The sequence below is a fragment of the Lathamus discolor genome, chromosome Z (genome assembly GCF_037157495.1).
Source record: "Lathamus discolor isolate bLatDis1 chromosome Z, bLatDis1.hap1, whole genome shotgun sequence".
NCBI lineage: Eukaryota > Metazoa > Chordata > Aves > Psittaciformes > Psittacidae > Lathamus > Lathamus discolor.
The window spans coordinates 87,074,171-87,089,029 of NC_088909.1; the positions used below are offsets into that span (position 1 = coordinate 87,074,171).

General features: G+C 44.4%; 1 protein-coding gene across 1 annotated transcript in view; it reads left to right on the top strand.

Annotated features, from left to right (window-relative positions):
• Positions 1 to 12,812, top strand: part of THBS4 (thrombospondin 4) — a 46,195-nt gene extending 33,383 nt beyond the window's left edge. The window contains exons 13-22 of the mRNA XM_065662736.1: positions 1,754 to 1,913; positions 2,579 to 2,697; positions 3,521 to 3,573; positions 5,575 to 5,768; positions 6,055 to 6,233; positions 7,419 to 7,467; positions 7,559 to 7,755; positions 8,252 to 8,424; positions 10,539 to 10,678; positions 12,639 to 12,812. Coding sequence (XP_065518808.1) covers positions 1,754 to 1,913; positions 2,579 to 2,697; positions 3,521 to 3,573; positions 5,575 to 5,768; positions 6,055 to 6,233; positions 7,419 to 7,467; positions 7,559 to 7,755; positions 8,252 to 8,424; positions 10,539 to 10,678; positions 12,639 to 12,700 — 1,326 coding nt within the window. The 3' untranslated portion in view covers positions 12,701 to 12,812. The remainder of the gene's footprint in view (positions 1 to 1,753; positions 1,914 to 2,578; positions 2,698 to 3,520; positions 3,574 to 5,574; positions 5,769 to 6,054; positions 6,234 to 7,418; positions 7,468 to 7,558; positions 7,756 to 8,251; positions 8,425 to 10,538; positions 10,679 to 12,638) is intronic.
• The last annotated feature ends 2,047 nt before the right edge of the window (positions 12,813 to 14,859 follow it).

Genomic DNA, 14,859 nt, shown 5'->3' on the forward strand with positions numbered 1-14,859 from the left:
ATGTAGAGCTAGGGCAGACTAGCAATCACAGAAGGTCTGTCCGAGGCTGCTCTGCCACAGAGGCCAAGCCTAAATTCAGGTAGCTTGAAGCAACTGGTTTTGTTAATGTTCTACAAGAAAAGGTGTTAAATCCTCCTTTAACTGTAAATCTATATGCAGTTTCAACACTTTTGCAACCAGTAACTTCTGTATTGTTGCTAAGCTGGGCTCTGCGTCCATGGGTGCAAGAGGGTGAGCTCATGGGTGTGCTAGATGGCAAGGAAAAGTTTACACCACTTTGAAATAAAGTCTTCTCCATGTGCTTCCTGATGGTCTTAGGAAACTCAATAGCAGTTTGTTTGACAAAAAAAAAAAACAAACCACAAAACAACCAACAAACAAACCAACCCCAAAACAACAACAAAACAACTTGTGCATTTTTGTGTCAGGAAGTCATGTTTTTTGAGTGTTTCAGCTTTGGTTTAAGTCTCTACCAGAAGGGGGCAGTGGATTTTCACTGAGAGCGTCTGACAAACCCTGTCAGGGTCCCTGAGCTACAGCTTTTGAGGAGGACCATGTAAGAAAGCCAGGGCACCAGAACAGATTACTCAGTTACTCACTATGGACAAAATGAGAATCAGAAGTCAAAGTTATAGTTAAAGCCTTATGATCTGCATGTTTATATTTACGGTTCCCCCAGCATGATTCAAAGGAGAGCTTTAAGGGACACACGAAATCTTATTTAGAGCTAATCATAGAATCATAGATTGTTTTCAGTTGGAAAGAACCTTAAGATAATCAAGTTCCAACCACCCTGCCACGGGCAGGGACGCCTCACCCTAGACCATGTTGCTCAAGGCTCTGTCCAGCCTGGTCTTGAACACTTTCAGGGATATTCCTGTTCCAGCTTCTCAACACCCACACAGTAAAGGATGTCTTCCCTATAGCTAACCTAAATTTCTTCTGTTTAAGTATGAACCCATTACACAATCTCTTGTCGCTGCAGTCCCTAATGAAGAGTCCCTCTCCAGCATCCTTGTAGAATCCCTTCAGGTACTATGGTACAGGTACTTCAGGCTGCTATGAGGTATCCATGTGGCTTTCTCTTTTCCAGGCTGAACAGCCCCAACTTTCTCTGCCTATCTTCATACAGGAGGTGCTCCAATCCCCTGAACATCCTTGTGGCCCTCCTCTGGACTTGTTCCAACAGTTCCATGTCCTTTTTATGCTGAGGACACCAGAACTGCACACAATACTCCAAGCAGGGTCTCACAAGAGCAGAGTAGAGGGGCAGGATCACCTCCTTTGGCCTGCTGGTCATGCTCCTTTTGATGCAGTCCAGGGTACGGTTGGCTTTCTGGCCAACGAGCCACACTGCTGAGCCATGTTCAGTTCCTTTTCTCATCAACCAACACCCCCAAGTCCTTCTCCACAAGGCTGCTCTGAATCTCTTCTCCACCCAACCTGTAGCTGTGTCTGGGATTGCTCCAACCCAGGTGTTGGACCTTGCACTTTGCAAGTTGAACTTCATGAGGCTGGCATTGGTCACGTCTCAAGCATGTCAAGGTCCCTCTGGATGATATCCTTTCCCTCTTGTGTATCAACCAAACCAGACAGCTTGGTGTCAGCAATATTCACATAAAATGTGAACTGCTCACAGGAATAATTTTTTATGAAAGTAGATGTAAATGTAAGAGTTATATAAATCCACAAAAGTAGAAATTAAGTGTTTGGGACCCAATTCATGCCTGATTTGGATCTGTGTCACTTACAGGATAACTGTGTCTTGGTTCCCAATGTTAACCAGAGAAATAGCGACCAAGATATCTTTGGAGATGCTTGTGACAACTGCCGCAATGTTCTGAATAATGACCAGAGGGACACAGATGGTGATGGGAAAGGAGATGCTTGTGATGATGACATGGATGGAGATGGTTGGTCATTCTTCACTTCCAGCTTCTCTGACATTCTTGAAACTTGCCCAGAATGTGCCATGTGTTAGGAGATTTCCTGTCACCAGTTGCATTGTCTTTCTTCATGAAACCTGTGTTTGCAGTCCTTTTCGTTTACATTAATGTGTAACTTTTAGCCTTCGTTGGAAGCACTAAACACTGTAACAGATAAACCTACCCATGGTTTATGTGTAAGTTAGGGTCATTAGTCATTCAGTAATTCCTTAAAGGTACAAACATGTCTCAGAGTACCCAGCTGCTGCCTATCCCAGATGCTGAAGAGCCACATAATTTGTATTGCTGTAGGAGGTTTAAAAGAAGTAAAAAAATCACAACCCTTCAAAAGTAATAACAAAGGTGAAATGTTCCACTTTCTAAGCTGCGAAACAGGAACAGGATAGAATGAATTGTATGTAATTAATGAAGTGTGTGTGATGGGGTTGAAAGCTGTTCTTTAGCAAGATGTTTCTAACTTCTGTTAAGTGAACGGATGCACACGTAAGAAGGATCTGCTGTTCAGGCTTATAATGTCGTTGCAAGATGAAGTAGCTGCTGAAGAGGAATAGTGTCTTTACTGTTCTTAATGTTTATGTTGTCCAGTAACAAATGAAGGAATTGTTTTTAGCTAACATCTTGCTTTTCGCTAGGTATTAAGAACCTTTTGGATAATTGTCAGAGAATCCCCAACCAAGACCAGGAGGACACAGATAATGATGGTGTTGGTGATGCCTGTGACAGCTGCCCTACAATCAGCAACCCAAATCAGGTTAGCAGACACAAGATAAAAATACCCTCATTTAGGGAGAGGTACTTTTGAGGTTGAAAAAGAAGCATGAGAATGAAGCAGCTCATGCAGGGTGTTTACCTTTTTAACAGTAGGTATTTGGGAAGGTTTTATGCTTCAGAGTCTCCTGACAATAGGAAAGGGGAGGTACCAGGGGTATTATCATAATTTGGGATGTTGTTAGCACTTTTGCCCTGACAGTATCTTCTGCTGGTGTGCTCTGAAACATGGGCGTGCTCCAGTCCCACACAGTCCAATGCCAGACCCAACACAGCGGTGTGATTTAGTTACACTCGATATTTCTTTATTTAGGACAAAATCCCAGTGTACTTATTTAGTAAAACTTTTCATTGCTGCTAGGTGAGAAGTCAGTGAGACTTTTGATGTTTTGAATTCTGATTAAGCCCCTTGTGACTAACAAAAACTGCTGGAACCTTTACAGAAACATAGTAGATTTTCAAAGCTGCTGAAGACATCAGCTGTGGTTAGAAATGAGGGCTACTTATTTCCAGTAGTAGAAGAATTTTGCTTGAACTACTCACTTTGGTTGAGCTGCTCCAATCAAGTTTAACCCTGTTTACTCATTGTCTGTTGGTTTTGTTTTTTTCTTCTTCCTTTAAATAAACTGTCTTTTTGGTTAAATGGATGATGCAAACAAGAAAATATGTTTTGTAAAACAAATGTTTTTCCATGCTTTAGTTTTAATTGCGTTTGATTTGATTTGGTTGTGTGTTGGTTTAATACTGCCATTTTAGTAGATGCTCTCCGCAGCTGATACTGGAACTTTCACTGTTTCCTTTTGCAGTCAGATGTTGACAATGACCTGGTTGGAGATTCCTGTGATACCAATCAGGACAGGTATGCTGTGTTATGGCTTGTAACAGCAGCAGGGAAGGGGAGAGGCCTGTCTTGAGCTGAATCAAGCTCAGACTTCCTGGAGAACTTTAATCCCTCAGACTAGCCTGAATTTAACTCCAGTACCTCCTCAAAGAGGTGTTATTTCAGAAAACATTGTTTGAACCATCAGCCTTGTTGGGTCACTTCCCTGTAGCAGTACAGTTAAGAGCTTTTCACCTTTAGCCCCATGTTCACACAGGCTTCCTGTGAGTTCCTGTGGAAGTGACATTCAGTGCAGTTCTCTGGCTGTAAAACCCAGAGCACTGCTCAGAACTTTAATGAGGTAAAAGGCTTTTTTCTTTTATTTTCATTCCTCTTTTCTTTCTTTTTCAATCCCAGCAAGAACTTCACAGTTAAGGGCAGCATGTTTTCTCATAAGAACCTAGTGTTCCAGAAGCAGAATTTTATTACCAAGTGTAAAATAAAATGAAAAAAAAAAAAGAAAAAAATATAAGCCCCTTTGCTTTAGCACAGCAAGAGTGACAGTGCTCCTTTCTGGCTTTACACACCCTGAGCATTCACAGGGGCATGTCCCGTGACAAACTGCTCACACCTGCCTGGAAGCAGCTTCTGCATAACCAGCATTAGGGGTGGCAAGTGCTCCCCTGCTCTCCTTCCTTAAATGAAGAAGAAAGGGAAGTGATAAATCCTGTGCTGGCACAGCATGTTGTCAGCCACAGGCGGCTGCAAGGTCTCACCCCCAGGTGGTTGGTGGGTGCTGCTGCCTGGGATGATAAGTGCGGGGAGCCCACTTCCTGACCTCCACAGGGAGCATTCCCAGTCTTGGGCCAGTAGCTGCAAAGGGCCCCAGCTGAGAGCTGTTTTAAGTAGATATGGCCTTCGTTTTTTCTGGTTTTAAAAAGGGACATGGTTTCCTTTCCTCAAACTTAGCTAATAGGTATGAAGCATTTCCTGGTAGAAACACTATAGTTCTGCCTGAGGTTAACCTTGCTGTAAATGTATGTGCATGGTCCTCATTGCATTTCATCTTAAGAATGTGCAAACACCAGTTGCTCTGACCTAAAATAAAAGTACTTAAGCAGTGAAAGATAAGTGGGAATATGCATAGCTGTAAGCTGCAGCACTGCCCTAATTTGGCTGCATGTCACCTGGTCTGCCTGGGTTCAGCATAAAGCTACTAAGAAACATGCCAGTATCACCAGGAACTATTTTATTTATGGTGTGCGTACAAGACACACCTGACTTCAGGCCATTTTTTTTGCACAGATGCACTTAACTGTTGGCATGGAGAAACAATGCAGCTACCCCATAACTTCCCAAACTCTTTTTCTGTAGTCTGTCCCCATTCCTTGTGACTCTTTACTTAACCAGCTGATGTTGGGGGAGTGCTTGGGAGCTACAGACTTCTCTGTTTCTCTCTGTGCAGCTCACCTGCTGGACTGTAATGTAACAAAACTTGATATGCAGGAGGGGGAAAGTGGTGCTTGTTTTTAAACAAGTGTGATTTCCCATGTTCATGCAGAGTCTTCCATAAGTTCTTATTCACACTCACACCTGCATGTGCACCAAGACACTTGTGGGCAACGTGTCTGACAAGGGACACCAGCTGTTGAGTACTTGCTGTCTCCTGGATGCCTTTTGATTGATGACACTGCACTTGTTGGATGTGTCTTACATGTCTTTTAGGAGTGGATGTCATTTGAGATCTTGGGTTCTGGTACCTTTTCCCACTCCCTGTAAGGTTTCCTTTTCTTGTCTGAGTATTTTTATAGCTCCAGGCTTAGTCTTTACATTCCTGCTGCCTTATCATATGGTTTGCATTCGCTGCTTGTCTCCTTGCTGTTCAGCCACCTGAGTGGCAAGAGGTTGTGGTGACCACTGGTCTGTTTCCTGCTATGGTGTGCCTCCAGTGCAATTCCCGCTTGAGTACCCATGCTGTCCCCCATGCAGAGGCAAGAGCTGATGCTGGCATGCTGTTTCTTTTTGTTTCTTTGCTCATAGTGATGGCGATGGGCACCAGGACAGTACAGACAATTGCCCCACCATCATCAACAGCTCCCAGCTGGACACGGATAAGGACGGGTTAGGTGATGAGTGTGATGAGGATGACGATAACGATGGCATTCCTGACCTCTTGCCCCCTGGCCCTGACAATTGCAGGCTGGTCCCCAACCCAGGGCAGGAAGATGATAATGGTAAGATGAGCCTTCAGGAGCCATTTCAGTGCTTAGGCACTACATCCTTCCCCAGGTACTGCACATGTGCACCAGGATCCAACACAGTCACTGCATCTGCATACACTAGTGCCAGGAGGGGACCCAACACACAGGGCCCCTTTGGCCCAGGCAGAGGACCTCGAGTCCCCTCCCCAGGCACTGCAGCCATCAGGGCTGAGACTCCAGCTGCTTCTCAAACACCCTGATCCACCCAGAGGTGGCTACTTGCTAAACCATAAACCTTTCACTTCTCTGATGCATTCAGGTGATGGAGTCGGGGATATCTGTGAGTCTGATTTTGACCAGGATACAGTGATTGATCGGATTGATGTGTGCCCTGAGAACGCAGAGATCACCTTGACAGACTTCAGGGCCTATCAGACAGTGGTGCTGGACCCAGAGGGAGATGCACAGATTGATCCCAACTGGGTTGTTCTTAACCAGGTAAAAATACATCTGGTCTTTCTTACCTAGCTGAGAAAAATCTTTTGAAAACCACAGTAAAACTGTCTCTGTAATTGCTGGACCTCTGGCAAACAAGTGGAAAGTGGAAGCTGTTGGTTGGTTGACTATTTTACAGAAGTTATAATGAAGAAACATTTTTTAGCATATGATAGCTTTGATGCTTCTAATAGTCTAAAATAACTACAGGGTGGTCAGCTTTTTCTGGGTGGATTTCACTGCTGCCAAGAAGGAGAACACAAGACTTTTGTGTCACACTATTGAAGTATTTCTGTAGCAAACAGTTTCATGAAGCCTTCACAAAATTTTGAAAGTCTGACCTGCTGTGTAGCAGAGCATTTACTCTAGATGGAGACCAGTAACACTTACTTATACTAACAAATCTTAGCCTCCAGGAGGCTAATGTGTTCTGAGTCACAGGGAATGTGCAGTTTATTCCCATTGGCAGTGTCGCTGCCAAGCCAGCTGAGATGTATACACCTTCCTTAACCCAGTCCCAGCAGTCGGTTTAATCCCAAATTCCATGATCAAACTGTACAAGCTAAGCGTAGGAAAAGCTCTCTTCCACCCCAGCCCTCTTTCTGACATCCCCCCTGCCCTGTGCACAGTTCTGTTTCAGTGATCTGCAGAATAAAATTTTGCAGTAGGAAAAGCAAATCATTCCTGACTCAGGGCACACAAGCAGCTAAAACATTAGTATTTGATTATAGTCCTCATTTTAATTCAGATTAATTATAAATAAATATATAGATTATAGAATCATAGAATAGTTAGGGTTGGAAAGGACCTTAAGATCATCTAGTTCCAACCCCCCTGCCATGGGCAGGGACACCTCCCACTAAATCATGTCACCCAAGGCTCTGTCCAGCCTGGCCTTAAACACAGCCAGGGTTATAAATTATTATTAATATGATAATTATAATTTCATATTATAATCATGTTTATATTTACATATTTATATAGTTTATTATTTGTATATTATAAATAATTATTTGTATAATAATTATGAATAAATAAATAATTAATTTGAATAATTAGCTGCAAGTGTTATTGTGAACAAAGGGAGGAGATGAGTGGAGAGGGTGCTAGAGGGAGGCAGAAGGGGCTGCCAGGTGTAGCCAGTTCAGCTCATCACAGACACCAACCAGCCTAAATTTACTCTTACAGGGCATGGAAATTGTGCAGACTATGAACAGTGATCCTGGCCTTGCTGTTGGTATGTACCTCTTCTGAGATTCAAGTTTTACAGCAAAAAACTTGTGAATTAATTTTCTGCAGACTTGATTTAACCTGTGTGTGTCCCTCAGGTTACACGGCTTTTAACGGCGTTGACTTTGAGGGCACTTTCCATGTGAACACCGTGACAGATGATGACTATGCTGGCTTTATTTTTGGTTATCAAGACAGCTCTAGCTTTTATGTGGTAATGTGGAAACAAACTGAACAGACATACTGGCAAGCGACTCCCTTCAGAGCTGTTGCAGAGCCTGGCATTCAGCTAAAGGTACTGGTTGTAGCTCCTAGTTGGTGACACAGCAGTCACCACAGCCTGGCTATGCCATCCTGCCGTGGGTTGGCTATGCCACCAGACTATCTGACTGCTGTGGGCTGAGCCATCATGCTGTGTATTGGCCAAGCCATCACTGCATGGTGGCTGTTCTGCCTTACTGCTGTTGTCTCCCTGCAACAAGCGCAAAAACTGCCACACAGGCCTTTCAATAGCAATATTTGTTAAGGAAATACATCTGCAGTCTTGCCCCTGCTCATCAGCTGGAGGGTTTAGTCTCTGCTCTCATTGTACTCTGACTGTAGCTGGTCAAACTGCCTCCTTGTCCTTGGTTTTTCATGCAAGCAGTGGCTCCAGTTATACAAAAGAAGTTAGGAGCATATGAGCAGGAGAGACGCTGCTTCTGCAGACCTGCTCCCCATTACAGAAGGACTTGTAGCTCCTGAAAATCACAATTCTCTGTGATTGGCATTGGCAAATTGTATTTCTGCAGGCTGTGAAATCCAAGACGGGCCCTGGTGAGCACCTTCGCAACTCCCTCTGGCACACGGGGGACACCACTGACCAGGTCAGGCTGCTGTGGAAGGACCCCCGAAATGTAGGGTGGAAAGACAAAGTCTCCTACCGCTGGTTCTTGCAGCATAGACCTCAGATTGGTTACATCAGGTAAGAGAGGAAAGGATAATCGTGAGTACAGATACATGTCTGCCTAAATTGTTGTTTCTCAACACCTAATTCAGACCTGGGAACTTGTGAGATGTTTGAGCTTTACACTGATGAAGCCTTGTAACAGGCTAGGCTTTTGAAATTCAGCCTGCAATACTTTTCCTAGGAAACATAATTCCAAGTTACGCCTGTTTGTAACCTGAGTTTTATGCCATCTGGTTGTTGTAACTGGGTACTACCTTAATAAGCCCTTTTCTGGGTTTAATACCTTGTTTTCCAAGCTACTGATGGCCACTTATCACAAAAACAATGCATTTCAAAATTTCTTAATTTTGATCCTTTGGAGTATTTTTGTTGGAATCATGATAGTTCATTTACAGATTCTGGGATAACAGAATCAGTAAAAGTAGTCCACTTAAAAGGTTGTGATCCTGACTAAGATCAGTAATTATCGTGACATGGTAGATTTGAGATTACATAGCATATATTCAGAAAGTTTGTCAAAGCTGTGTAATGCATGTTATTTATTTTGTTATTTGAAAAACATAAAAAAATCACCCTTCAGGAGGAAGTATTTCACTCTGCACCATCCAGGTCAGCAGGAATTATACTTGTAGATCAAGGGCAGTGTTAGGTTGGCATCATCAGCTCAGTTTTGCAGCATTGTAGTAGAACAGAAATAGAGGTATGTCAGTTGTTCTTCAAAAAATTACCACCCTCCAGCTGACATGCAGTAACTTGATATTATAATTTTTCCAGTTTTCTGGTGCAGAGCATCATCTTCATCGGTAATGGGAATGAGCATGTTTGACTTTCTGCTAAAGTGGATTGTGGACATTTATTCTGTCAGTTGTGTCCCAGCCACAGGGCAGTTGTGAATAGATCCTGGGTGGCAACTTTTGTTTAGTCCAAGCTGTTTGTGAAGCTGCTTCACAAGCAAACGTTTGCCTGTGGTTGCAGTCTCTAGCCAGCCTGATTAATGCCCCCTGCAACTGGGAAAGCTAGCGAAGTCAGCGTCACAGTCCTTCAGAAACTAAAGGCAGCCAGGCCTAAAGTGAACCTCTGCCAGCTCTCTGTCCACATCTTGCTGCGGTCTGTTTAGGCCAGATGCCACAGACCATAATGCGTCTAGCGAAGGTTTTCTGAGGCTTCAAGGAAGCATAGGAAAAAGTCACTTGAGCCAAGACTCTCCCGCAGAAATTTGAAAGACAACAAGTTCTATTAATTGTACAGATGCTTTTGAACTGCCTCAGAAAATCAGGAAATAAACTCAGGAACATAACAGGAATTGTTGGGTTGGTTTTTTTTCTTATTTTATAAAAAGACACAGGAACTTTCTTTCCCTTCACCACTCTCTGTTTTCTTGCATGTCAGGGTTCTTATCCAAACAGGGTCCTTCAGGCTCATCGTCCTCTAAGTCACTTACCCAGTACCCCAGCGGCTGCGGACTTAGTGCAGACAGCGTTGCAGCATCCCAGCTAGCTCCAGCACAGTCCTGCTGAAGCCCTAAATGCAGGGCACACAGTGGGGAGCTGGCAGAGCTCAGCTCTTCTCAGAGCTGCTTGGGAATTTGCCTATGGATTTTCTAACAACAAAATGCCAGATCATCAGAACTGTTCCTGGAATTAATCACAGTCACATTTTTAAAGAAACTCACAGTGAAGTTTAACATCCAAAATGGTTTGTTTGAAACTTTGCCTATTAAAAAAGAAAAAAAGGTTTAGCTTCAAACTGTGTGAGACAATATCCATCTGGCCTTCTCCAACTGGCCTAATCTGGTTCTCCCTTTCTCCTGTAACTGTTGACTGGAAGCTTTCAAGAGTTAAAGCTCTCAACCTGACTGACTACACGAAAAAAATATTCCAGGGCTTTTGTAGGATCTGTAAAAAAACCCCAAACCCACCAAAACACCCTCCCTGTCCAGCTCTTGACAGCATGCAGCATTACTCCAGTCCCCAGCCTCTAAGAGGAGCTATCTTAGCTTCTTCTTCTCCAATGGGAAGGAGGGAGAATACCATTTCCAAGGCTGGAGCCACCATCGATAATGAGATTACTTTTATGAATGTTGCAGCCCTGGAAAAGACATAATGGACCTTCTGTTTGCTTTCATTAAGGGCAAGATTTTATGAAGGCTCTGACCTAGTCGCAGACTCTGGTGTAACTATAGACACCACGATGCGTGGAGGACGGCTTGGAGTTTTCTGCTTCTCTCAGGAAAACATTATTTGGTCCAACCTGAAATACCGCTGCAATGGTAATGTTGCTCTTACATCATTTTAGCTAACAACTAGCAAATGACCATGAAGTAGTGTGGTAGTGTGGCTGCCGGATTAAGCCATTTTTGCATCGCTTCCATTGCTTTTCATTCACAAGTCATTCACAGCTGTGAAACGCCTCCCCTGACACCAGCAGCATGCTGCAGCCCAGCCAGACGGGAACTGACACCTCACAACTGCTCCTCCCAGAGCACTCTGCTGCAGAGATTGTGCCAACTAAGTAGTATAGCTGTCATCAGAGAATTAGATACGTTATTTAAAACCAACCAACCATGAGCTGTACACACAATATATTTTCTGAGGCCATTATACATGTAGGATGCCTTGAGCTGTAAATACAGCGTGAAAGAAATGAGGAGATCCACTGGGATCACTCACCAGGCATCAGTGTCAGACGTGTACTTGTTGGTTGCTCATGTCTGTGGGAGGACAAGATCATGAGATGTGCTTTGTCCCATGGAGGAATCCTTCTCGGACTCTGTTGGAGCATTCTGGCTTACCCTTCTTGGGGTCAGAGACTTCCATCTTAGCCCTAATCTCCCACTGTATGGAGTAACTCAATCCTTGGTCACTCACACAGAAGCTGTTTGTGTCAGGACATTTCTGCCCTGGCCATACTACCTTGCTGGTAGTGAGGTTGGAGGGGCTGCCCCACTCCTCTCAGCATCGACCCCTACCTGACCAAAGCAGCCTTCAGAAAACAAGTTACTAGCCAAGTTGGAATAGTTTCTCTGTCTGCTCTCTGTGGATTCAAGAAGCCAAGACCGCGTCTGCAGTGGACACAGCCACTGCACAGCCAGACACTGGCTCTGTGGTGTGTTCTGATGATGTACCCTGGTTCCTGGGCACTCAGTATGCTTATAGCTAGTGCTTGGACGTCATGGTTAAACAGGGAAACTTTCAGACAGTGGTGCTTTCAATTATAAATTAGTTGATAAGAGTCTGAAAACAGACTCTTACGTCTGTGGTTTCCCAGACATACGTGGTTTCCCAGGAACCATGCTGCTGAAGCTGTAGGTACCGTCCTGGCAGTGAGCGGGCAGTGACTTTGCTGCAGGCACTTCAGTAGGTCGATTAAACCCACTCAGAGAAGTCTCTAGAGTCCCCACACATCCTGCTATCATTTTAGAAAAAGCTTAAAAGGAACTTTCAAGCCTCAAAAAAAGGTCAACAAAAAGCAGAGAAGTTTCCCCTTTATGCTGTGTACTGTGTGTATTTACATAGTTACTTCCTTTTTGAGTTTAGTTACCAGTCTTGCATCAGGGTGGAAACAATCAAAGTTGAGGTCACGCAGTTGAGCTTCATTGTTGAGGCTCCATCTTTGGCTTCAGTTTTAGCTCTATGGTTAGCTCTGTGCCTTTCCAGATACAACAGGAGCTGGCAAAGGCACCCTGCAAACTCAACACTTCCAGCAGAACTGTAGTGGCTCTTATGATATTGACCCACCTCCAGCTTACTTCACCAATGCTGAAGTGATTTTCTTCTACCAGTTGCTATTGGTCCTTGAGTTAATGTTTCAGTCCCTTCTTGTGGTGTGGGAAACCATCACAGGGAAGCGGAATTAGGAGCCATGAGAAACAGAGACGCTGACATAGAGATATGTCTGGGGTACAGAGCAAGACAACCACATTTTCTGCCTTTCCAGTCAGCATTTACTAATAAAAATATAGATGTGGAAGCCACAAAATTTTTGGATGGAAACGTAATTTGAAGGTTGGTAGTGCTCCATCATGGGCTAAGTGTGCCCTGTCTAGTTAGCCTCCCTCTGCTTTTCAGTGGTATACAGCTAAAACTGAGAACAGTCCCTGATCATTCTTAATGCATAAACAAAAGAGAAGGCATGGTATCTAAAGAAGAATGTGTGGGTAATTTATTAATTGAAGTGCTCCGTTGTTTTTTCGGAAGAGACTAAACTTTTGCATATTTTCCTATTTTCAGATACCATCCCAGAGGACTTTCAAGAATTTCAAGCTCAGCAATTTGGAGTTGGGGATATTTAAGAACAAGCAAACTAACACTGCTATTGCAAACAATAAACCAATATATTTTAAATCCTTATATGACTGTTGTTGTTGGAGTGCACACTGCAGCTTGTTCTCATTGATGTGACTATGTCAGACTTCTTTTTTTTTGTATAAAAGTAAAAATAAAAAGGAGACAAAATAGCCTGGAGCTTTGTCTTTGAATTTGCCCTGAAATCTAGGGAGCAGCATGTAATGGAGTGACACGTGGTTTCTCAGCAAAGTTTGAATCTATTGCCATTTTGGATTTGGTGTTAAACATGGTGGGGAAGAAAGTGCAATTTTGTCTATCATCTGGAATGTGTCAGAAACGAGTTGCAGCCAGGCACAAAGTGGTTGGGAGCAGTCTAGCAAAGTCAAGGGCTTCTTAGTACCTTTCCAGTCCTGCTAGAATAGAGTTTTCTCTCCTGTAGAGCAGTTCAACTCCTTTGGCAGACCTCTAAGAACTCTGTTAGACCTCCCTGCCCTCCCACTCGCAGGAAACTGTGAGTAACACTGTCACATCCTGTAAAAGCAAAAAAGCTGACTGCAGGGCACTGTATTCACAGCTATTACTTGCATGTGACTAAACAAAAAAAAGGACATAAGGAGATAAATGCAAAGTCACCTATACAGAGAAAATGATCCTAACTTTTACATACACAAAGCCAGGCTTTGACCTGCTGTCTGCACTCAGAGCACTCTCAGCAGGTACTGCACTCCTGAAAAGTCACAAGTTAAAAACCCAAACCACTTCCTGAAGCATTAGCAACCATTAGGAAAGGACTAAAAAACATTAAAAAACCACCCTATCACAACGCACCCTGTGATTTGAAGTATAGAAAGGTGTTGGATACCGTGTGATTTCTCCTACATTCTTCTTCAAACTGAAGCTAGGAAAGGGAGAGGGGACAAGCTCCAAGGACAGCTGAAGAGAAGGATATTGCAGCCTCTAGAGTAACTGCTTTAAAAGGGACAATGGGAAATGGTATTTCAGCAGATGGTGGGTACCGTGAAGGTTTAAAAAATCAGAAGTAGCCCTGAGGAAATGAACAGCCGTGGCTCCTTCCCAGCACGAGAGCACAGGGAAAATGTGGTGTTACCAGGTGAGTGCATCAAAACAGTAAACACATTTCCTATTCTCGGTACAGCAAAAATACCATTGAGGTTTATGGTGCTATCAAAGGCTTGGGCTCCAGGAAGAGTTTTCACTGTGGGCCTGTCCACAGTTGCCAAGGCTTCTGCGAGCAGCACAGCCCTGGGACCTGCCCCACGAGGGATCCCAGAGTCACAGCGCTGGAGCACTCGTCTGGCACGGCACTTAATTGTGAAAGGGCCTCTAGTGTCAGTCCTTTCCCCTTGGCTTCACCAAACCCAGCCTCACTCACCAGGTTTTCAACTGAGGACTGGAAGGCTGGCAGAGGGTATTGTCACATTATGCTTAGATTAGAATAAACATCTTTTCCTAGCTAAACATAGGCTGTAACTGCAGTATTGTTTGTTTACGAAAGAGAGCACAGGCTATGAAGCAAATCTGTGTCTTCCTTCTCATGCACTTGCATTCCACTAGATGGAGCCGCCCTTCACCAGGAAGAAACACTCTCCGGACGGTTTGGGTGCAGTCAGAGCAGGAGCCGTTTCTCATTCTGTGCTGTGTGAGCCTGCAGCACACACATCTTGCTCAAGGGGTCTGTTCCTCACAGTGGGTGCCACAGGCCTGGCCCACCATGCCCTGCCTGCAGCATGTGCTGGTCAGAGCACGGCAGCACACATCAGCTCTGATGGAGACGGAAACGTCGGAACTCCTGCCAGCCTCCAAACCTCCATCCATTGTGTCCCCTCCCATGGCTGGAGGCGCTCCTCCTGGTACAGGGGCTGGGGGGGAGCACCCTGGCTGTTGGTCACACCGGTTTGCCACCTTTGAATCTGGCCACTCGCAGGCTCTCTTCCAGTCTATGCCACTGCCACTGCCACTGGAGAGTGGAAGGAAGGAGGCTCTTGTGCTGTCAAAGGCAATTGCATGAAGCTGTGAGCTTCTAACCTCCCCCAGGAGAAAACACACTGCCTTTGTCAACCAGCAGCTGCAGAAACCAAAGCAGCTCAGGCAGCCTGAGCTCTTCCTCTCAGAAGGTGCTGTTGGGGCATTACAGCAGGCTGCC